The sequence below is a fragment of the Sorex araneus genome, chromosome 7, assembly GCF_027595985.1.
Source record: "Sorex araneus isolate mSorAra2 chromosome 7, mSorAra2.pri, whole genome shotgun sequence".
In the NCBI taxonomy this organism is placed as follows: domain Eukaryota; kingdom Metazoa; phylum Chordata; class Mammalia; order Eulipotyphla; family Soricidae; genus Sorex; species Sorex araneus.
This window is the reverse complement of record NC_073308.1, coordinates 67427669-67452479: the sequence shown is the minus strand read 5'-3', so window position 1 is coordinate 67452479 and position 24811 is coordinate 67427669. Positions and strand designations below refer to the sequence as shown.

The 24811-nt window shown below is 39.3% G+C and overlaps 1 protein-coding gene across 6 annotated transcripts in view; it reads right to left on the bottom strand.

The window, feature by feature from the left end:
• INPP4B (inositol polyphosphate-4-phosphatase type II B) overlaps nucleotides 1-24811 on the bottom strand; it is a 709083-nt gene that overhangs the window by 354447 nt on the left and 329825 nt on the right. For all 6 annotated transcript variants that reach the window (XM_055144517.1, XM_055144520.1, XM_055144516.1 and 3 more), the window contains 3 exons: nucleotides 21643-21708; nucleotides 4907-5112; nucleotides 2174-2218 (listed from right to left, as the gene is read on the bottom strand). In XM_055144517.1, the coding sequence (XP_055000492.1) occupies nucleotides 2174-2218; nucleotides 4907-4997 (136 nt within the window). In that variant the 5' untranslated portion in view covers nucleotides 4998-5112; nucleotides 21643-21708. The remainder of the gene's footprint in view (nucleotides 1-2173; nucleotides 2219-4906; nucleotides 5113-21642; nucleotides 21709-24811) is intronic.

Below are 24811 nucleotides of genomic sequence, written 5' to 3'. Positions count from 1 at the left end.
TGAAGAAAAAAGTGAAAAAATATGTGATGATAGAATTGCTTTCAAGTGGACAAGGGTTTAATAGCTAATAGTATAGTTTCACCTGAACAGATAACAGAACAGATAACGCTAACTGAATCACTATCACTGTATCACTGTCATCCCATTGTTCATCGATTTACTCGAGCAAGAACCAGTAACATCTCTATTCCTCCCAGCCCTGAGATTTTGAGATTTTAGCAGCCTCTCCTTACTCGTCTTTCCCAATGATTGGAGGCTCTTTCAGGGTCAGGGGAATGAGACCCATCGTTACTGTTTTTGGCATATTGAATATGCCACGGGTAGTTTGCCAGGCTCTGCCTGTGCGGGTGGGATACTCTCGGTAGCTTGCTGGACTCTCCGAGAGGTGTACATATATATATTATTCTCTATGATTTGTTGCCTACTCTCTGAACTCCATCAAATATGCTGTGGTAATTATGGAAAATGGGTAGGAAGTGTCTTATAATGTGTTTCGCAGCGCAGTCTGGAAAGTGGCCTGGAGCATGGTGGCGGTAGGGTAGTGGAGGTCAGCTGTCGGGGCTGGGTCCCTTGGGGCGGGGAGGGTTCCCACCCGCCTCCCTCTGGGGCACCCCAAGTGAAAACAGCCTGGAAGGGAGTCTGGTATTGAATACACACAGGTATTTGGCCTGAGAATCCTGTCTCTTGAAAGCTGGCCACCAAGTTGCCCTAATGGTTCTATCGTCTGCTTCTGTCTGACTCCCTAGCTCTTCAGGAAGTAAATAAGAAAGTCTTATATGGCTTTGAATATACTAGCTCACTAACAGTTTTTCTTTTTTCAGAACTTCAGAAAAGGGAAAATTTTTTCTCTTAAAAATAAAATATGGGTAGCTGAAGACTCAGGCAAGTTATACTTAGAGAGTCATTCATTAAGTACTAAATAGAAATGTGTTTTTCCTCAGATCCCTTTCTGGAAATAGGTTCTTTATATATCTGAACCTAACACAAGAGAACTTGTTGTGTGTATGTTACAGTATTTATTCATAAGAATATGTGTATATATGTGTCTGTAAAACTTTGTTAGCATAATCACAGAAATTTCCTGAATTTTTACATTTTTATTTCTAAATATCAGAGAAAATTAAAAGTTCTATTTCTGATCTTCAATCACCATTTGGCTATATAATTAAAAGTTCTATTTCTGATCTTTAATCACCATTTTGCTGTATCTGCGATAAATGAGAAAGCTTTTTTTAAAAAAAATTAATTCAGGATACTGACAACACTGAATGGTTATGAGGCTATGAAGCAACAGGAATGCAAACATGTTAGTTTGCAAGCGTGCTGGGCAATTTCTAACAAAATTAAATGTAGTCTAAGTATATGTTCTGGCAAACATGGTCCTGGATTATTTAGCTAAAGATGCTGAAAACATACACCTATGCAAAAAACTTCTACACAGACATGTATAGCAACTTTATATAAAATTTCTGAAACCTGGAAGAAAGCAAAGATGTCCTATTGAAGCTCATTTCCTAATGGCATTTTGCAGCTATAATATCCAATTCAAACCCAAAGCAGGTAGCACTCACAATTTAAGGAGTAAACCAGCTTCAGAGTGCACATTTTTAATTTATTCTTGGCTAAAGTTAGAACTTTCTATATCTGACAGATCTTTGGAGCTGCTTAGGCAAGCCAAAACTTTGAATTACAGTTAAATTCTCAAATGCCAAGGATCTGTCCACTAAATCAATACAGAGGAGTCAGGGTGGAAGAGAGAAAGAGAGATGGGGCAGAAACCCTACAAGTGCAAGACAAGAAGACAAAGGAAATAGCTGAGGCCAGACTCCAACCCCAGGAGAAGACACTGAAACGCATGCATATCCACAGACGTTAATTAGCAACAAAACTTAGTGCGGGTGTGAGAATGAGTGTCCAGCACTGGGTTTGAGCTCAGCTGCTCGCCACTGACCTCCACACTCCTGAGTACTGAGCTGACTTAGTTGACCATCAGCTTCTTTACTGGAAAGTTGAGGAAAATCATACTTACTTAGTGAATTGATCATTTAACATACCAATGCCTATAAAATTCAGTAAAAGCTGAATTTTATGAAATGTTTATATTTATCAATGTTTATATTTATCAATATTCATCAATACCATATTTATCAATAGATAAAATAAAATTTCTTACCAAGGATGAATTCCAACTGAGGTTCATTTGGAGTTTTCTGAATACCTATAGAAGGTTAAAAAAATCAAGCAAAATTATTTCACTCATAATCAATTATGCATAAATATATGTGATGATATTTCACCATGCACAATATGTAGAAATTATTTTGGCATAACAAAATCAATTAGTCAAACTTACAAGGAGTTGGTTTTCAGGGCTGGACATAGTAGTTATATCGAAAGTAGATATAACCAAATATTTCATAGCTTCATGCTATTCAGAAACTCAGAAATATTGTTTCTATATGTTGTGCCAAAACACTTTCAAATGCATTCCTTTTGAATGCATGTAGACAGAAGTAAATATTTTAAAAGGGGTGATATCACCAATGCATTTTCTTACGTCAATTTGTCTTGCAAGCCACTACAACTTCCTGTCCATAGTACATTATTGATGAAAGGGCTGCCTCTGGTTAGATTGAGAGGACAATATAGTAATGGTTATTCTACCAACTTCTTGATTTTCAACATTCAAAGCAGCATTCTACTGTTCCTATTCCTTTCGCTAGTGATTTGTCCACTGTTTTCATCCAACACCCTGGCCAAATGATTGAAGTAAACAGGGGGAGGAAGTTGATCTGAGAACAAGAATGAGGAAAAGGGAATTTCCGGGGTTAGAACGAGGAGACTGAAGCTAGAAAAATGGTAGCATGGCAGTTGGGCCCATGAGCACCAAACACAGAGCCAGACTTTCTAAACAAGAGGCGGTAAAGATAGAGACACGGTTGCACCCAGTTCATGAATGGCCACAAAAGCAAAAGGAAGTGGAAAAGGAAATCACTTGGCAATAAATGTAAAATCGTTACAAAAATCCTGGCTATAGTGATAAGACACCAGGTAAGGTGCTTGCCTTGACCATGGTTGACCTGGGCTTGATCCCCAGTACCACATGTAGATACCCGACTCCACTAGGGGCTGTGATGGCTAAGCACAGCGCCAGGAGTAGACCCTGATCACTGCTGGTTGTGGTACAAAACAAACAACAAAAAAAGACAAAATCCATTCCTTGCTTAGTTTTACTGGTGTTTTCATCAAATATACTTGAAATTTACTAGCACTGGGCCACTACTGGTTTTTCTAAAATCCACCTCTTGGTATAAACAATCATCCTGTTGTTATGTAGTCATGCTTTTTCATTACCTATTTGTTTTCTCCTGATGACATTTAACAATGCTACGGTTAACAATTTTAGACTTTCCACTTGAGGTTAGAGTGACAATCATTAGCTAGGTCTTTGTGAATTTCGAGTAGTTTGGATTTTCTAAAGATTGTAACAATTAATTCTGCTATAAACTCTGACAACCAACTTTCTGTTTATAAAAAATAAAACGCATCTGACACTATTTTCTAAAGATTATTTTAAAATGCAAATTAAATGAGGTGAGGCATATGTTTGCCAGTGTTAAATAACTGCACAACAATCTTCTGGAAGAAAAAGGAAAAGACACAATTCATGCTAAGCAATGAAGTTCAAGCCCTAGAATTTTATTTTTTTTTTATTTTTTTTTTGTTTTTTATTTTTTTTTATTTATTTATTTTTAATTAGAGAATCACCGTGAGGGTACAGTTACAGATTTATACACTTTTGTGCTTATACTTCCCTCATACAAAGTTTGGGAACCCATCCCTTCACCAGTGCCCATTCTCCACCACCCGTAAACCCAGTGTCCCTCCCACCCTCCCCAATCCCATCTCCCCCCCACCCCACCCTGCCACTGTGGCAAGGCATTCCCTTCTGTTCTCTCTCTCTAATTAGCTGTTGTGGTTTGCAATAAAGGTGTTGAGTGGCCGCTGTGCTCAGTCTCTAGCCCTCATTCAGCCCGCAACTCCCTTCCCCCACATGGCCTTCGACTACAATGTAGTTGGTGATCGCTTCTCTGAGTTGACCTTTCCCCGGAACGTGAGGCCAGCTTCGAAGCCATGGAGTCAACCTCCTGGTACTTATTTCTACAGTTCTTGGGTGTTAGTCTCCCACTCTGTTATTCTATATACCATAGATGAGTGCAATCTTTCTATGTCTGTCTCTCTCTTTCTGACTCATTTCACTCAGCATGAAACTTTTCATGCCCATCCACTAAGCCCTAGAATTTTAAACATGAAAAAAATAATAGAATCCTTCCAAGGATTTTAATTATTTTATTTAATGATTTTGAAGGATAAAAGCCAATTTTGATGTTAAAAACTAAAATCTTGGCCAAATTTCCTAGCTTGCTCTATTTAAGCAACTCAGGGCTCCCTGGGATTGGCAGCGACAGTCATTTTGCCCTAATGCTTTCAACTTTAATGTCCTTGATTTTAAGTAGAAAATTTCTGTGTTCCATAAAATAATTCCACTGGAGATTTCATAAATGCTAAAATGGAAGGTATTCATGAAAGTATTTTCTAGAGCCTACTAAATATTAAGAGATTTGATTCTACTCTTTGATATTTAACCATTTAATGGACACTTCTGTCTTCCCAAGTCAAACAATGAAATGCAAATCTTAGGCTCACAACCTAAAATAAATCCTACAGAGGAAACCATTTCGTTAATCTCTTGCCCTTTGTAAGAACCCAGCTTCTGTGAATATGGATGGGGACAGTGGGGGGTGGGGGGTGGGGGGGAGGGGGGAGGGGGGAGGGGGGGAGTCTGGTTTATTTGACCTGTCCTGTATGTTCAGGGATTGATAGGAGAAAGCACATGCAAACTTACTAGTGAACTGAAACTCGACTGGATCATTTGCTTGCGGGGTAGGAAGGAAGTGCTGGCCTTCTTCTGAGGTGCCTTCCTCTTTGATTTCCATGATTAACCTTCTCAGTTTAGTCTTCCACACGTTTGTGCCCGAATGCGCTGCCGATGACTCTTGGTGAGACTCAGATGGATCTTCACATTCAAGATCTGATATCCACTCTGAAGTTCTGAATTTAGGAAGCAGAAAATAAAACAGCGAATATGCTGGTTACCTTGGAGTTCTGCATAAAGCTCAGGATTAAAAGAAGGATGGGATGAACAGCAACCTTCATATCAAATGCCTTCCTGCTATCTACTATTTTAACTTTCAGGAAAATCTACCCAGGGAATATAGCACAAACCCAGAGTCAAAGGGGAACCCCTAAGGCAATTATTTCATGATCATTTGAGCCACTTGTAAACTCTGAGAAGAGGTTCTCACACTCCTGTTTAACTTAACATGCACACATGCACACATCACTTCCGGGCAGAGCCAACAGCACCTTGTGGAAGCATCAGGTTATTTGAAAGGTGATTTGTACTACCGTGGAAACTGCTCCTCTGTCCGTGTATCCTTGTTAGTACATTATTCATAAGCACATAAGGATAATTTGGCAGGATATTCTTCTTCCAAGATGAGTTTCGGTTGTACAGGAAAGTTTCTAAATTTATAAAGTCTCCTGATAAAGATAATTTGGCAGGATATTCTTCTTCCAAGATGAGTTTCGGTTGTACAGGAAAGTTTCTAAATTTATAAAGTCTCCTGATGCTCTACCAGAGAACGATTTAATTGTTTAACAACTGGGGTATATGCTGAAAAGAATACAGAATAATTCTAAAAGCCTAAAACTCAGGAGATAAAAGTAACCGCAACATGATGAATAATAGCATGGAGAAAGACAGTCTCTCCAGTTTAATACCTGGTTAATACAGACAGCCTCAAATGGCTTCAAAATCATTTTGATACTTACTATAGTATACATGATTAGGAAGAAATTAGAAAGAAAAATCAATGTGATTCTAAATCATTGCCAGTTGAATTAAAATGTATAAAAATCTTTAAACGTCTACCTAATGCTATTAATGAGACAGCAGCAATTGAATTTGGTTAGGAATACTGATTTGGTTTCCAGTTTCACAAATCTATAGCCCAACTCTTTGTTGTTTTTAACAAAGTGGCTCCATTTATAATTTAGCTCTAGTTTTTTTAAGATCAAAAACATTTAAGTCCAGAAATAATCTTGAATCTTCATGAAATATTACCAAAAAGTTGCAAATAAATAAAAACATCCTTCTATTGTGCATACCCAGTTCTATAAATAGACTCAGCAATATTCCCGGGGTAAGAAGGATATTTTAGAAATAACAGGTAAAAGACTGTTATCATCACTTAGGAGAAACTCATTTAATGAAAAATTCTATTTTTAATTAAGATAACGTCTTCAAATTTCCTTTTTTGAATCTTTAATATTAGCAGTCTTTTTTTTTGTCAAGTACCAAAAAACATTCTCTCCAAAAAATGTGTTTGCATTAGTGAGGTAATATCTACTGAGGACTATTCTACACAAGGAACTTGAATTTAAGGGCTTTATTAACATCATCATATCTATTAACCAAAAACTTAACTCTGATCTGTCACACATAAATTGAAAAGGAACCTAAAGGAAGCAATATGGATGAATCCCAGGGCAACATGATCTTGAGACACAAAAGGCAAATAGTTAATAATCCTAAATTCTATGTTTGGGTATTTGTGCACTTATGCAATTCAGAGTTGAACATAGAGGACTGAAGTAAGTGCCAACAACAACTCATTAACACAGTCCCATTTTAAGCACAGTGCCCATTCAAAACCAGTTCACTAACTGAAAAAGAAATTTAATTTTAGAGAGGATAGAGCCAACTATATAAAAAAAGGATTATGTGACAACTTATGATTATGCTCATTTTCAGTCTATCTTTGTTGTATTAAGGGCATGTTTTGTATATAATTGTTAACAAAGTTTGTACTTCAGAAGAAACTGTTGTGATTATTCATTAAGTTCAAGAAAGTAGGTGCATTTTTAGCAAGTGACTGTTTACCTGGTTAAATACAAAGGTTTTTTTCTACATTTATTCCAATTATGTTGTGGTTTACATATCATGCACAGAGAAAATATCACAACAACACTAAAAGTAGAGAAATCAAACTTACTGTTGGTTATGATAATATTTCAGGACAAGAAAAATATTAAGAGAATCTATACAAAAATAGAAGCAGAAGATAACCTGGCATCTAAAAGACCGTTAAATAGAATTTCCTGACCATGGTGACGGAATTTAGATGTGCTGGTAGAATTAGATAGAGAAATCCAATGAACTAAGGGCCACTTAGTGATCTGGAGAATAAAGATAGAACTTTGGCCAGTGATGATTTTAGTTTTAACCATATTATTTCTGAAGTATCCTAACAAATTCATTCAGAGAACACATTTGAGTACATGAATCTAAACATAAAGACATTAATTAGGGCTAGTTAGATACAGTTTTAGAAATCACTGGTTAATGGTCCAAGGTAAAAGAATGTATGAAGTCACTGACGTCAATTATATTTGGCTGATACACAAGTGAGGTCTCAATCTTTATGTACAAATCATTTTAGGTATCAGGAGAGAAGTTAGTTGGTAAAGGCTTCATCAGGGACAGTAAGAACAGAGAAGAATCTGTGAATGGGACCAGAGTACAATATGAAAGGAGCTTGCCTTGCACACAGCTGACCGGGCTTATATCCCTAGCACCATGTACGGTCCTCCAACCAAATATGGTACTCAGAACAAAAATATAATCAGCATGGGAGCAGCACCTTTCCTCCACCGAGCTGCTGCTTCTCCAGAATATCAGATCATTGAGTTACAGGAAGACATGGATATTTTATTGTTGTTTCAGGGCGGGGGGAAGCGGGTAAGGGTTATACCAGGCAGAGCTCAGGGGCTGATTGTCATTCTATGTTCACATATAATTCATGGCGGTGCTGGGTGGACCACATCTGGTGCTGGGGATTTGAACCTGACTTGGTCACATATAAGGCAAGTGCCTCAATATTATCTCCCCAGCCTTCTATGTCTCTGAAGGATGGATACTACGCACATGTACATGCTGGAGAGTTATAGCTAAGAAACCAAAAGAGGTTAAAGCTGCAGGGGAAAGGGAAATGAGTGACAGGCAAGGAACAATCAGGAGCATACAAATTCCTGGAAAGCGAATAGTATGTATAGAAAACAAGGTATGAAATAAAGAGTAAGGGACAGAAATGAAAATGTTCTCCCCAATAGCCTAACTCCCCTCCCTTTGAAGAACAAAAGTATATTTGTGAGCTATGGAGTTATGGATAGGGAAATATTTCTCAACCTGACTCCAAAAGCATAGTTCATGTAAGGGAAAAAATTAATAAATTTTACTACACTAAAATAAAATATTCCGTGGGCAAAAGATATCATTAAAAGTGAAGTAACAAATTACATGCTGAAAAATATACTTGAAGCACAGACGTTCCCAACTCCTGTTTAGTTTGAACAAAGATGTAACGAGTATTACTCCAAGTATAACCTCAAGAAAAAAGCTGAATAATATATGAAATACTAAGTTTTCCTTGACTAATCAGAGAGCCTAGGTCCCAAAGCAATCAACCAGCCTGAAATCTAAAGACAGACAGATGCCTCCAAGGAACAGAGCTTTCGTCTGTGGGCAGATGAGGTGTCAAGCCCCAAACAATCTGCTTCAGGAGAATTCAGCTGAAAATTTCATGACTTACTAAAGTTCAAGGGTGGCACAATATGAGTATTGAGCTACTAAGAGAAACAAATTCAAGGGAAGTCCATCACCACTAGCAGATCTTTTTCCATGGACCTCACCAGATGGCTATGAGAAAGACTGAGGGCAGGGTGGACTGTGCAAAGGCTCCATGGAAGGAGCAACCATCACTGCAGGGAAATCATGCACAGTGTGGACCCATCTCGCTAGAGAACAATAACAGCAGACCCTGTGATCATCATTGCAGTTAGATGCATAAAAACACAAGAGTAGCAGGAGAGTTTTCTGCCACCAGATAAATATTCTCTAACTTGTATTGCTGAGTGACGGTCAAGTCCCTGGGAAGGCCACAGCCCCAGGACTGAAGAACAAGACCCTTGCTTAAGGTCCAGGATAAAAAAAGGCCACGGAGATGAATTCTGCCCCAACCAGAAGGCAGGCAAACATTAAGAAAGAACTGACAGGAGTTCTCAATGCAAAAAGGCATTCTCTGATGCACCCCCCCTGCAAAAAATATCATAGAGGACAGAGCTGAAGGCAAGGAACCCCCACTCTTTGAACATGCTAATGCTAAAATAATTTGAAGCTAGCGCACTCTAGGTAGCTATAGCAACAACAAAACCAAAATATAACTCAGTTACTGATGAAGCTGACTCAAATCCCCCAACAATAAATTAAAGGCTACACAGGAAAAATAGTTTGTGTTCTGTAGTCTATCCTGAGCAGTATCAGCACGGGCGGCCCCTGAGCACTGCCTGGGAGAGCCGGGTGATCCCTGGTACTGAAAGCCTGAACAGTACTGGCCCCTCAGACCCACGCTGTACAGGTTGGCTGAGCCAGGTTGGCTGAGAATCCCTAGAAGGATGGCCAGACTCCTGAGCACCCTTTGGGATACTCACCACCCCACAACACAAAGCAAAAGCGAAAAGGCAACCAAGAAAAGCATACAAGTTTTGCACTGGCAGAAAGAATTAGAAAAAGATTTTAATTGGAAATGTCTTGTACCAGTCGAGAGACTGGTAGGGAATGTCAGCAAAGAGATATAAACTACCAGGAAGAGCCAAATGGAACACTAGGAATGTAAACCACAATTAGAGCCATGAAGAATGTTTCTGACAGACTCATCAGTTGATGTGATGCCATCAAAGAAATAATCAGTGAACTTGAAGATAGGGTAACAGACACTGCCTAAATGGAAACACTCACACACACACATACACACACACACAATGAAAATGTATAATAGTGCCTTCAAAGTCTATGAGATGATACCAAATAAAACATATGTGAAACTAAGCAAAGGAGAGAACAAGTATTTATTTATTTATTATTTATTTTATTGAATCACCATGTGAAAAGTTGCAAAGATTTCAGGCTTAAGTTTCAGTCATACAATGATCAAACACCCATCCCTTCACCAATGCCCATGTTACACGACCAAGAACCCCAGTATACCCCTCTCCCACCCCACCTCCACCCCACCTGTATAGCTGATAATTTACACTTTACTTTCTCTTTACTTTGATTACATTCAATATTTCAACATATAACTCACTATTATTATTTGGAATCCCCCCCCAAATCGAACCTGCTGAAAAGGCAGCATCTGATAATTTGTTTTCCCTTGTGAGAATGAAGAGATATGAGATATAGTGGCCACATGGCTTTGGATTTCTGTATTTAAGAAACTAAGTCCAGGGAAATTTTTGCCAAAAATTGCATCATTGCAATTGATCTGGGATCGTGGGCATTCAGCAACGAAGGGGCCGCACATGTGCGGCCACTCAGATCACATCTGGGCGAGGAGCGGTGTTGGTACTGCCCCCCACCCCACCCCCCGAATCCCGAGATCTCCCGCGCATCCCATTGCTGCAAGCTCATACCTCTGTTTAGTGGGTCTTATAAGATGGCGGTCGCCACGCCGCCCTCCCCAGAAAGGAAAAGCTGAGAGAGAAAAACCTTTCCCTTCCTGGGGCAGCATGGGGCTGTGGCTCAGTTCACAGTCTGGAGCAACCGAGAATAAGTATTTAAAGATCTACTAACTAAAGAAAAAAATAAAAAAAATTAAAAGAATATTAAGGTAATCTCTCTCTCTCCCCTCTCTCTCTCTCACACACACACACACCACATACCAATAACCAATAAAATATGAAATTTTTTAAAAAACAAAACCTTATAGAAAGCTAAACTAAGGAGAAGGTTTATAAGAAAATCTGAGCAAGAAGACAAATCACATATATAGAGTAACAAAAAGTATTAACTTTCTTTTGGATCTCATGTTAAAAACTAAGAAACATCTTCAAAGTTCAGGACATAAAAACCTCCAGCCTAGATTCTATACAAAAGTAAAAATAACTTTTAACAATTAAAAGGGAAACAATATTTTTATTCAGACAAATAAAAACTGAGAAATTCATTTTCAGCAAACCTGTACTGTAAGAAATATTGAAGCAACTTCTTCAAGCATGACGTGACAAAATTACTTGAATACACAAAACACAAGTAGTGCTTTATAAATAGGATAAAAGAAGTCAATGTTAATTTAATTTTCTCTTTCTTTCATTGTCTATAATAAAATATAATTACTTAAAGCACCGGCTGACACACTTTCTCTTTTCTTTGAGGGGTTAGGGGCGTTTGGGTCATACCCAGTGATGCTCAGGGCTTATTCCTGACTCTGAACTCAGGGGTCACTCCTGATGGTGCTTGAGGAACCATATGGGATGCTGGGATTAAAACTGGTTGGTTGTGTGCCCTTCTATGCTGACACCTACACCTTCTCTGTTGAGGGCAAATGGTAAATATTTTATATTTGGCGGGTCTAGTCCTGACATAATACTCAATTTAGCTGTTTGTTATAGTATAAAAGAAGCCATTGATAATACATGAGCAAGTAGGTCTACTGAACTTCTGTGATTTTTTTTTTAATTCATTAGTATTCAGTGTTTAGCTACAGGTCAGGGTTTGTCAACCACTGGTTTAATACAATAACAGTAACAATGTGCTGTTAGCTTATAGATTTCAAAAACAGATAATAAATAGCAGCAGCAAGAAGCAGAGGAGGGAAGAATGGTTGTTATTGTCATAAACTTCACACAATAAAAGTATAGAACACAACTATTAAAATAATTTAAGTTAAATCATGATTATAAAAATATATACATCAATTTTCTGGGTAAAAACAAATAAATTTAAAGAATAAGTATAAATAAAAGAGTGGAGATAAAATAGATAACAAATAGTGTCATAACTCTGAAAGCAGAGAATAAAAAAAATGATGGAATAAATAGAGAACAAGAAAATGCTTCCTTTTAGCCCAGTTACATGAAACACATCACATTAAGTATACCAAGCAGTTTTCAGACACACAGTAGTACACATATACACATTGGTCACTTAAAAGAGAGATTACCACTTTAGATACAATCAAGACATTATTACATGGCACAGTAGCACTGTAGCACTGTCGTCCAGTTGTTCATTGATTTGCTGGAGTGGGCACCAGTAGCGTCTCCATTGTGGGACTTGTTGTTACTGTTTTTGACATATCAAATAGGCCACGGGTACTTGCCAGGTTCTGCCTTGTGGGCGGGATACTCTTGGTTGCTTGCTGGGCTCTCCGAGAGAGATGGAGGAATCAAACCCGGGTCGGCCGCGTGCAAGGCAAATGCCCTACCTACTGTGCTATGGCTCCAGTCCCATTATTACATAAAACATAATTATATTGAAATTTAATGACAAAGCTAGGACGAACATCAAAGAAATTTAAAAATTAGATTGGTATAGGGCCACAATATTCTGCAAGATCTAAGAGAAGATGAATTTATGAGCAACTAAGCTCATAGCAAAACAGTCTTGCTCCATGGACAAAGGCCATGATAGGAGGTGTCCACAGCCCAACGGCAACTCAGGAAGACAGGGATGTGTGGGATTCTGGGCTAGTTCTCAGTCAGCCTCCAGTTAAAGACCTTTTATGACCTCTGTAGGTCATACCTGCCATCCACCTCGGAGATTTTAATTCCATAGGAATAACCCAGGTGTTGAGTGGCTTGTTTATTCCTACTCATCTCGGAAAGAAACGGATTAGCAAGGCTCTTGTCTGCTTGGGGCCATTTCCTCCTGTTGGTAGCTAAGCCTATTGCACTGATCACTGTGCATTACTGCACACCCAAAACTTGTCAAGCCAGGACTTTGTGCTGATATCCCAGATATACCATGTGTATTTTACCAAGACAAATCTTCTCAAAACCTCTATACAACTAGAACTTGTAAGATGAAAGACAGAAGCAAAGAGCTTGGAGGTATCAGTGGACAGCTATAGAATCCCAAGAGGGGGTAAAAACCAGGAATGTGGTGCAGTTGAGAATTTGTCTCTGCCTTCTTGCTCCAAACCCTTCATGGGAGATGTGGAGATACTTTGAAGGGAGGAATAATTATATTCAAAGTTCTGCCTATTTTCAGGACAAAAATTTATTTTATATAATTCAAAAGTAATAACAGACATATTTGAAAAAAAAGTCTCAAGAAAAGGATCCCTTGGAGGACAATTGCATAAATTGGCAAATTTGATATTTTTTACTTAAAAATAATCAGGCATATATTGAAGGTCAAAGGTCTTCTTGGGTCTCCTGAAGCTCCTGAGCAGACAGACGAAAATTCCCGTTGATGAGCATCCAAGGGCAACATTTCTGCCCAAGAAAACCAATTGTGCTACAAGACAATTGAATTCTCCAGGCATCAGCAGGGTCTGGCTGCCAATATTAAATTCAGTGAGAACTTGCTTTGTCACAAAGAAGAATAAAACGCTGTTTCCAGTTCTCTCGAGAGTGCAGCTGCTGGGGTTCAATCTTGAAGCAGCCGGTGGTTTTCTCCTCACCTTTCCCAGGCAGACGCAAAATGTGCCTGAGCCAAAACAAACGTGGGTCCGAGACCAGGATGGTCAACCTCACCCTGGAGCTTATCAGAAATGCAGAACTGCAGCCATTCCCCAGAGAGACTTGGCCGAGAATCTGCAGTTCATCCTCCTGGGCACACACTCAAGCTTGAGCGTGACAGGCAGAGTTCATGCAGATTCCAGGCTCACATACTGGGACATATGATCAGGAAGTTTTGTCAGGGTAAAAAAAAAATTGTAGACAAATGCCAGGATTGTCAGGAGCCTTTCTAGGTTTCCGGTGTGACCCTACACCAGAGGTGATTTTGTTCTCAGCTCCTACTTCCTTTTGTCTTTGTTCTCTCCAACTCGTCCCAGCTGCCTATCTTGACAATGTACTCAGCTCCTAGCAGGGTCAGACCAAGGTCCCTCTGGGGACAGAGCCAGATCACTGCATGCCATTCTGGAAAGCGCTGGAGGATGGCAAGGACAGACGGATGGCAACTCACAATAGTAACAGGTGTCTAATTGTCATCTGAGCCCAGCAACTTGCTAGGAATGTCTGGAATGGGACGTCAGCGGCATGCACTGGTCCAATTTATTATGAGCTATGATAACAGGGGTGAGGAGAGAGGGTGGAGACAACACCATCAATGAAATTGAATTAAGTTCACCCAGACGGTGCATTTCTCTTTCCCCCCCGTACAACATTGAATGGAAGGAGGCCCTATTCATTCCCTTCAGGAGTCTCAATTCTGTCCCTACCACTGCTTGGGAGGCTCATTTTAGCCAAGAAGAGCAGCAATATCTTAAGTTTTTTTGTGCCTTTTATGAGTCTACATCACGGGGCAGGCTTTTGGATCATTATATACATATATCTATGTATTTATATCATAACCATACTACATTTAGATGTAAATAGCTTTATAGGCAAAAGCAATTTATTCTAGGTCCCATTTAGTAAGTAGAGGAATAATTTTACCATATAAAAAATTTTTAACTTTTATCCCCTAACAAAGACATTAGGTCAAAGGGGAAGAGAAATGAAGGATGCTCTAGTAGAGGATAATTTTATTTATTCTCTTTAATTTACATTATCTTCTTTTTAAAAAAAATTACATCCTGGAGAGGGAGATAAGGCAGTTTTAGAAAGTATGTACTGCAACCTCAATTCAGTCCCTGGCACCACATGGAACTCTGCCCCTGCAATGTTGGATATTGCCCTGGATACCCCGAAAATAACAACAACAGTAATAGGAACTTCTGGAAAACCTACAACTTGTCAAACAGTATTTACCACCTAAGTATGGGAACCCCCAAGGAAAGAGAGAACCAGATCACAATAGATACTTTGATTAGGCAATTTATAATATATTTTTCTCAGGTTCTTTTCCAGGTTCTAAAGTAAACGTACAGAAGACAGAACATCATGAAATACAATCACAAATAAAAAATTCAAACCACCAAAGTTTGAAAACAAAATTAAATTGAGCCTCTAAAGGTCAATTTATGAAAAGGTAAAGTTTGCTTCCCTTTCCTTTTGTTTGACTCATGGGGAATCCTTCAATGGATTATAAACCCAGTCAAGAAATAATCCAGGGGCTGGAGCAATAGCACAGTGGGTAGGGCATTTGCCGTGCATGTGGCCGAACCAGGTTCAGTTCCCCGGAGCACTGCCAGGAGTAATTCCTGAGTGTAAAGCCAGGAATAACCCCTGAGCATCACCGGGTGTGGCCCAAAAGCAAAAAAAGAAAGAAAGAAAGAAAGAAAGAAAGAAAGAAAGAAAGAAAGAAAGAAAGAAAGAAAGAAAGAAAGAAAGAAAGAAAGAAAGAAGAAAGAAGGAAGGAAGGAAGGAAGGAAGGAAGGAAGGAAGGAAGGAAGGAAGGAAAGAAGGAAGGAAGGAAGGAAGGAAAGAAGGAAAGGAAGAAGAGGAAAGAGAAGAAAGAAGAAGAAAGAAAGAAAGAAAAGAAAGAAAGAAAGAAAGAAAAGAAAGAAAGAAGAAAGAAGAAAGAAAGGAAGAAGGAAGGAAGGAAGGAAGAAGGAAGGAAGGAAGGAAGGAAGGAAGGAAGGAAGGGAAAGAAAGAAAGAAAGAAAAGAAAGAAAGAAAGAAAGAAAGAAAGAAAGAAAGAAAGAAAGAAAGAAAGAAAGAAAGAAAGAAAGAAAGAAAGAAAGAGAAAGAAGAAGGAAGGAAGGAAGGAAATAAGGAAAGAAAGAAAGAAAGAAAGAAAGAAAGAAAGAAAGAAAGAAAGAAAGAAAGAAAGAAAGAAAGAAAGAAAGAAAGAAAGAAAGAAAGAAAGGAAGGAAGGAAGGAAGGAAGGAAGGAAGGAAGGAAGGAAGGAAGGGAAATAAGGAAAGAAAGAAAGAAAGAAAGAAAGAAAGAAAGAAAGAAAGAAAGAAAGAAAGAAAGAAAGAAAGAAAGAAAGAAAGAAAGAAAGAAAGAAAGAAAGAAAGAAAGAATGAATCCAGGAGCTAGAGCAATAGCACAGCAGGTAGGGCATTTGCCTTGCATGCAGCCGACCTGGATTCGATTCCCAGCATCCCATACGGTCCCCTGAGCACCGCCAGAGGTAATTCCTGAGTGCAGAGCCAGGAATAACCCCTGTGCATCACCAGGTGTGACCCAAAAAGCAAAAAAGAAAAGAAAAAGAAAGAATCCCAAACCACAATGAGCACTTGAAGCTGATGAAAACTGGAAAAAATTGTGATGATCAAGATGTCGGTACCCACATGAGGAGAGAGCTGAGTTCAGAAAGCGAAGGGCCTGCACCATTGCTTCACTGTTAATTAGAGGCCAGTCTGTGGCCATTCATTTCTAAGGAGAATAGAAGAATTGCTGCTCTCTGCTGCACATAAGGTGAAACAGGAAGGCTGGCTTTGGAGTCCAAGGGCCAAGACAACCCTGAGAACTCAGAGGACTTTGCCACAGCACTTCCTCCCGTCTGCACCTCCCACCATGACCAGACGTCCTGAGGGAGCACTTGGGCCAACTTTGGAAATATCCTTTACCAGTCATGTGACTTAAATACTGAAGTGTTAGACGCAACAATGAAAACAACTTTGGTAAGGCTGACCCCTGGCAGCCCATCTCAAGCCTTTCTCAAGAGGAGGGAGGCAAAATGAGGATTGGCATTTAGCCAGAAGTTAATTCTTCAGTAACACTGACGGTGGTCTGCTTCAGTTACGTCAATTGCTTCTCCATCCTTACATCCTGTCACATGTGCCTGGAGTCTATTTAAGCACCATGTGCTGGGATGAAACTACAACGGAAGCCTTGACTGTGTCTGCTAGACATTCCATCAGAGGCATCAGAAGCCACCAGATCACACAATGCCTGAATTCCTTGTGATGACAAATCTTTGGGGAGACTCATCCGTTTCCTCTTCAAAATTAGTTTTATATTTATTGAAGGAGTTCCTTAATTTTTATTTTGAAAATTTGTCCTAAATCTTATTAATCTTCTGCTTGAGTTATTTCTGGAATTTTACCTTTAAAAAAATCCGCTTACTGATTTTTCTTTTTTTTTTTTTTGCAGTTCAATACCACTCATTTTACTTTCATAATAGCTTTTCATGTATTGTGTTCTTCATACCCAGAATCTGAAATTTTTTTAGAGTCTTAATCTTTGGGGAAGAATTCCTTCCATTTTTAGCTCCCATTTCTGATATGATGTGCTAATAATAACAGGTTCTGATATCATCTGGTATCATGTATATATCGGGTGCTGAAGTTCTCAGAATCGCATGTGTATCCCAGTCACTACTCGGGGAAAGACACCTGGAGTCAGGTAAGGCCTCAGGGCAGGGGAAGCGGACAGGGGGTCCCGGAGAGCACTGGTAGCTGAGGCAGAGCACTGACTCCAAAAGCCAATGGGGCTGATTCAACTGGTGTTACTGAGCCTCCATTCACTCCACTGGGATCCAGATACCAAGTGAAAACAAGCAGCAAACTCTGAGCAAGGTCTACTTCCTTAGAGAGTTTTTGGAGAACAAAGCAGAGGATGGAAGGAAAAAGCTATCCCAGTGGTACGTAGCTAGGCTCTGAGGGGTCTGGTATTGAGGTCATTTAATCCAGACATTTTATAGCCTAGTCCTCCCCTTGGAGAACCTGGCAAGCTACCGAGAGTTTTCTGCCTGCATGGGAGAGCCTGGCAAACTCCCCGTGGTGTATTCATAGGCCAAAACCATAAACAATGCTGGGTCCCATTCCCCTGACCCTGAAAGAGCCTCCAATGCGGCACCATCAGGAAGGACGAGGAGAGAGTGGCTTCTAAAATCTCAGGGCTAGGACGAATGGAGACGTTACTGAGACCACCCAAGAAAATCGTGGATCAACAGGATGATGATGATGATGATGATTCCAGATAAGAGAGCCTGAAAACAAATAAACAAAACCCCAGAAATTCAAAAGCGGGTCAGAGGATTACCTCAGGAGATAACCTGGAATTGCTCCATAAAGGAGAAAACACTAGAGTGGACTTCAAGAGACTTGGACATCAAAAATGTGAGGACAGATTTAAGGAAAGGAAAGAGGAGAAGAGACAGAAAATGGAACAGACAGACAACAAGGAAGGAAACACTGAAAAAGGAGCCATAAAAGTGGAATATGCACAACAAACAGGAAACTGGGTCTGATTCATGGAGCTCAAGAAGCGCGAGAGGAAGTGTGTGCAGAACGGAATGAACCCATGCACAGGAAGGCAGGGCTGCTCTGGCCCCAAATGTCAGATGTGACGTTGGTGAACTAGGACAACCTGGGTTCCCCACTCCAGGCTCACTCCAGCAAGTATGGAAGGACAAACTACCACGCCTACCAGCATGCAAATTGTTAACTCCTATGCCACTGTGCTATTGTGTTTTACATTTGGGAAACAGAATCCAAAATATCTATGAGAAAATAGAATGGGTGAATCTGCTTTTGAGTTTTTTCTCCATTTTACAGAACAGAGAAGCATTGAGAAGTCTGTTTTACAGTTCCATTTTAGAGGTATGTACACAGAGACTGAGACTAAGTGAACATTTGCTCAGAGTGAAACAGTGAGTAAGTAAGGGAGGCTCATAACTCAAATCCCTAAAGCCATTTTATACTCAGCAAAATGTAATGCCTGGAAATCACAGGTTATAGAGATTTTAAGAAATTTATCAAATGTTGAGAAAATTACTCTTAAAAGATGAAAAAAATGAAGTTCAATACCAGATATTGATCCCTATAGGCCAATTCATTTAAAATAGGTGATTACTCATTCTGGCTGCAATATTATCACTTATGCTTTATTTCTTGTATGTTTACATGTCAATTCTCTCCCTTCCTTCTCCTTTTTTTCTTACTTCCCCATTTCAATTAAGCTTCCTAATTAGATTTCATATTTGAGAGACCTCTCTAGGAGAAAGCAAATGGCAAAATAATTAAGGGACAGCTGCTTCTCATATTCCTAGGGATGAAAATACGACAGTTTCTTTTTGTTTCTAAGTGATGACATTCAAGCAAACATTTCAAAACTCTTCATTTTTAATAATAATTATCAGCATCATTGAAAGATGCTGAATTGGTCTCAGTTACTGATTCTGAGAGGTTCTCTTCTGGAATTCTAGTAGGTGAACTCTAAAGCCCAGGGTTCTTAAAACTTTTATTACTGAAAAATCAACATCTCCACATTTTATGTAAGACTACATGACTGTTTTTCAGCAGAAGAGGGGGTATATCGGGCAGTATATCGGGCTCCTCAGTGCTCAAGAGAGGAATCAGTGCCCAGGTCAAACTGAGACATCCGCATGTGAAGTTCCTTGACCTACTTCTCTACCCCCAAGATTAAATTATTATTTTTTTTGCCCTGCTTCATTTTTGTTTTGGGGCCACTCCCAGTTGTGCCCGGGGCTTCCTCATAGCTCTGTGTTTAGGAACCACTCCTGGCAGCGCTCAAAAGACCATATGGGATGCCGGGGTTCGAAATCAGGTCAGCCACATGCAAGGCAAGCACCCTACCAGTATAATAACTCTCTGGCACCCCAAGATTTAATTGCTCTTAAGATGCTACAGAAAGGACTACCCCATGTCATTCTCCTCACTTTCACATATTTGTTTTAATATGAGAGTTTTACAAATCAAAAATAACAAGTATTTTCAATGGAAAAGAATATTTGAGTTGCAAACAGTATTTTTGTTGCTGTTTTCCTTGGCCTATGATTTAACAGAATAAATAAAACTAATACTTATATTAAAATTGAAACTTAGTGTGCTTTTGTCTTAGTGTTCCTTATTGGTACTTAAGGCTATATTTTCACATGCATGGTCAGGACTTGAAGCAATTAACCATGTAATTTAGATCGAAAAACTCTTCTGCCTGAAAAAGCCATATAATTGAAGTTGCTTTTTTTTCTGGCTTGAATTATCTAGATTCTGGAGGATTATCTAAAATGATTTAATTTGTATCGCATAAAATAGATGAGGTCACCTAAAAGCCAATCAGCAGCAGGAGTAAAAGGAACCTCTAAAACACACGTTTCCAAGAGAGAACTTTGTGAGATATTTCCTCATGCAAACCTGGATACACCCTTGGAAAATACCAAGTTAAAGTTATACACACTCATTATTTTCTACTAAGTGTTTTAGACTTTCCATCTCAATGTGCCCTTACAGCTTCTGACAATGTTACCATATTCAATATTTTCACGCTCTCTTGACCCCACATTATGCAGAACATGCCATTGGGAGGAGAGAGTGTTTTCAAGACTGGCCACACTGAGAGTACCTTGAACACTCACCTTCCAGAAGATACTAAGAAGGTGAGGATGTACGGCTCATTCAGAAGCATTCAAGGCACCAGAGAGAACAACAAATGCCAATGCACCAATGGCAGAAAGTGGCTCATCAAACTTGTCCAAAGACTGCGTCAAACAGCACCTAAAATCATCTAGGACTGAGTCAGTTCCCAAATTCTGAATTTTCAGTCCATTTTTAACCTTACTTCACCAGCTGTCCCTCTTGACCACTGTGCCTTTGTGAGTTTACATTATCCTTCTTGGGGTTAATATATTTCTTCTTTGATCTGTTTATTTTAGTGTGGGGAACACTCAGCTCACTCCTGCCTCTGTAGTCAGGGGTCGTTCCGGGATGTTTGGGGGACCATAAATGGTGCCGGAGACCCAACTGGGGTCTATTGCATGCAACGTGTCTTCCCTGCTGTACCACCTCTCTGGCCCCAAGGGTCATTTTCTTTATTCATTCCTGTTCCACATGCTGGGAGTTCTCACACTTGAGCTCTTGGTTGAATGTCACCTTCCAGGGACACCCCTTTGTTCAGCCAGTCCACCAGAATCTGCCCCTGTCACCACATTTCCTCACATAGAATTCTGTGATTTCTCTTCACAAGAATTCGTTTATCTGCTGAAATTTTGTTAATTAAAAAAAATAGATTGTCTCTAAGTATCACTAGGATGTGACTGGCTAGTGCATCATTTCTGTAATGCCAATGAATGGTTTTTCATAAATGAGTCTTTCATACCACACATCTTTAATGAGCCAGGATGATTTTTAAAATTAATAACACTTTTTTCCCTTCAGATCATATTTTTCTGTCTTATCAAAAAGTAATAATAATTAGTAAATTCTTTCACACTTCTGTCTGGATCTGGTTGTATAGAAATCCTTAAAATTGATTTGCATTTGGAATTTATAAATAATAGAATATATAAAAATTATATAAATATACTATTTTTGCTTGCTTTTTGGATGGCACTTGCCTATGCTCAGGTCTTACCTCTGACTCTATGCTCAGGATTGCTCTTGGAGGGGTTCAGGGGACCCTATGTGTTGCCAGGGATAGAACCTAGAACCTGGTTTGTCGGTATATAGGCAAACATGTTCTCTGTGGCCTCAGAAAGAAATTATTTTTATGATGTGGCCAGTTATCTATAACATTCAATCACACAAATTCCATGACACTAAACATTATTTCAGTAAAACTTTTTTTAAATAATCAGATCTATAATTTTAAATCAGTCATGTCAATAAATAATGAAAATAGACATTATGTGTTAATTATTGATAATAATTCTTGTACCTGCTTTACTGCTGTGTTCTTCAGACAACGTTGCTCCTTGATTGCTGCCTTGTGGAACTCAGAGCTCTGAAAGGACAAGATGGCAAAATATTAGGATTTGGCCCTACACTGGGAACTTCTCTTATTAAAGCACCCCTGGATAGACTATGTACTGTGCTCACAGTACCCATCATTCCACACTTGAATATCTGTCATCACCATGAGATTGTAGAACACGGTTCTTTTTCTTTCTTTTTTTATTTTCAGTACTCAAATTAATCTGCTTCATTCAGCTCATGGAGGTCCACTAATAAAACCATCTTCGGTACATATTCACTGGCTTACATGGACCCACTACTATTCTAAGCTACACGAGTCAACATGAGAGGATTAACTTATCAGGTCCCAATTTGACCTTTCACTTATTCAAATCCTGAACCTTCCGAAGAATGGCCTGTCTCAGGGAATGACCTTTGACCCCACCTTGGGAAATGACCACTCAGTTCTTGGATCAGTCAGCTTGACAAGGTCTGTGGATGCCCAAGAACTTGGTTGAAGCTGTACCAGTTGGGCCAGATATCTTTGTGGTGTCTTTGCTTTGGGCCAGATATCTTTGTGGTGTCTTTGTTTTGGGATGGAGATGTCAACATCTGAGAAACTGAGGTCAGTCACCTATGTGCAAGAGAGGACTCCCACCAAAAACTCTAGATACCAAAGCTGGACTGGGTCCCCCTGGTGGCCCCACCTCACTGGCTATCATACACTAGAGAAATAAGCAAAAAAATGTAGAACATCTCCATGAGATCCCCACTGCTAGTTGGTGTCAGTGTTTAGGTTTGAACTCAGGGGCTGGAAGAATAGTAAAGGGTTAAGGAGCTTGCCTTGCACGTGGCAGAGCTCTCAGTTCAACCCCCCGGAACCACAGTTGGGGTTCCCTGAGCACAGAGTCAGGAGTAAGCCTTGAGCAGAGTTGGATGTGAGACCTCAGTAAATAAACAAATGTGAACCCACTGAATCAGTTCCAGAGTTGGGAGATTTTGCCACTCCGTTAGGATGCTTATCAAAAAATGCTAGTTATTATGTGTCACTCAGTAAGTATATCCAAAAATGCTACTTGGATCTTTTCCCCATTTTATATCAAGGATAATAAATTTCCAATATCAAATTTACTATCAAGTAGTAAGATTTCAATCTATGTGCTAAAAGAGAGCAATCATTATTACCGAGCTATAGGTGTCCTCTACCCCAGGCAAGTCAATCGTGCAGATGGGAGATGAGATTTTGCCAGTCCCAGCCTCGTAGATCTTTCCCCGTTCTACATAGCTTTCAAAATAGGAGGATGGAAACCACAAGGATTGGCTTTAAATCACACCGTGCCTAATTTAACTTGGAGAAACCAAACACTACATCACGTTTCTTCTTTAGATTTCTCATTTTCAAGTATGCTAGGTCTAGAAATGCTTTTCAGATAAGCATTAGTAAAAATAGTTTCATAATAAGACAAAGCACGCAACTAATCACTCAGTTATTACAATAGAAAATGCATTTTGTTTATGATATCTCCATATGAACTTGAAAAATAATATACCAGTTTCACAGAAAAGGCATAACTTGGCACTTTGAAGCTTTTATTCAGGTAGACTTTTTCCTCCCACCCAAAAGTCACTTTACTGCAATTAGTTATTGTCATTAGGCATCTGAGCATGGAGCTATACTCTCAACACTTGAATAGAACTGTAATAGATTCTCTTCTTTCCCCCTGTCCTTATGAAGCTAGGTTGCTATACATATAAAATAGCAACATTTTCTCTTTATCACCAAATCAGACTGAATACCTCTAGATATTTTGAGGAATTAAATCTACAAAGGTAAAAACCTTGCAATGTAGATGTATGGGGTCAGTCTCCTGTCCAGGGTCTAAACAAGCCCTTAAAATAATTGTCAAAAAGGAAAATAAAGCATAGAGGATAAGTAAAACTTCAAAGTAATAAAGTGAGATACACTGAATAATTGTCTAGCTGATGCACTGAGAAATAGTTTAGATACACTGAATAATTGTCCAACTCCAAATAACTAAAGTAGAATAAAAACTCCAAATTGTCCAGCTCCAAAGAACTAAACTAAAGCAGAATAATTGTCCAGTTCCAAAGAATGAAAGTTGATGAAGCAGAAGAATCAATGGTGTTATTAGAGACTCTTTCAGACTTTTTTGTTCCCCATTATAGTACAGGACATCATTTATCAGTACCATCAATATAGCAAGAACCAATGCTTATCTAGATACACCAAAAGGCAAAAGGCGTGACTGTCTTAAATAAACATCCCTGAGAGTTCACTCAGATTAAAACAAAACAAATTTAATACTCCAAAAATGGTGACCCAGTAAGTTATTTACCTTAATTCCAAAGGCCATAAAATCCTTTGTATTTTCAGTAAAAAAACATAATATTTAAAATATTTTGGACCAAAGATCCAGTAAAGGAGCAAGGTTCTTTCCTTTCACTCAGCCAATCCTGGTTTGAGCCCAGAGCACTTCGAGAATGCTCTCTGAGTACAAGGCCAGGAGTAAGCCCTGAGCTCAGCTGGGTGTGGCTCAGAACTCAAATGAAGAAGAAAAAGAATAAAACACAAAATATTACTTTATACAACTTCTGGATGATAACTGAACTGAATATTATTGATCAGGACTAAGATATGAAATATTTCAAGTGTTCCACCTATTGCTCTGAGTTGATGTACTTCTTGGTCCTTATTGCCAACATCTCTATGTCTGAGCAGGGCGTGAATCACTCCCATTCCACCTTCCCCCTGCTTCAGAGTCCCGTGTGATGGGGATAAGGAGCTGAACTTAAAACCGACGATTTCTCTTGAACATTTTGTCCCGTGAACATATTGTCCCGTGAACAGCAATTACGATGTCTTATTGTTGATCTCACTCCAAAGGGAAACTTCATGTGGAGCCCATGATGTTGAGAGGTCCTGAGACATCATACCAGTCAGGGTGGAGTGAGGAAGAGTTTTGAGAAGACCAGAGAGATGGTGACTTGTAGAGCAGAGAGTCTTTGGGGTAGGGGCCCGCGTGTATGATGAAAACCTCACACATTTGCCCCTAATGATTTAGTTATTGCAGTTTGCCTCACACACTGTCACAAGAGTCCCTGATAGCAAACTCTCTGAAATAGATGCAAAT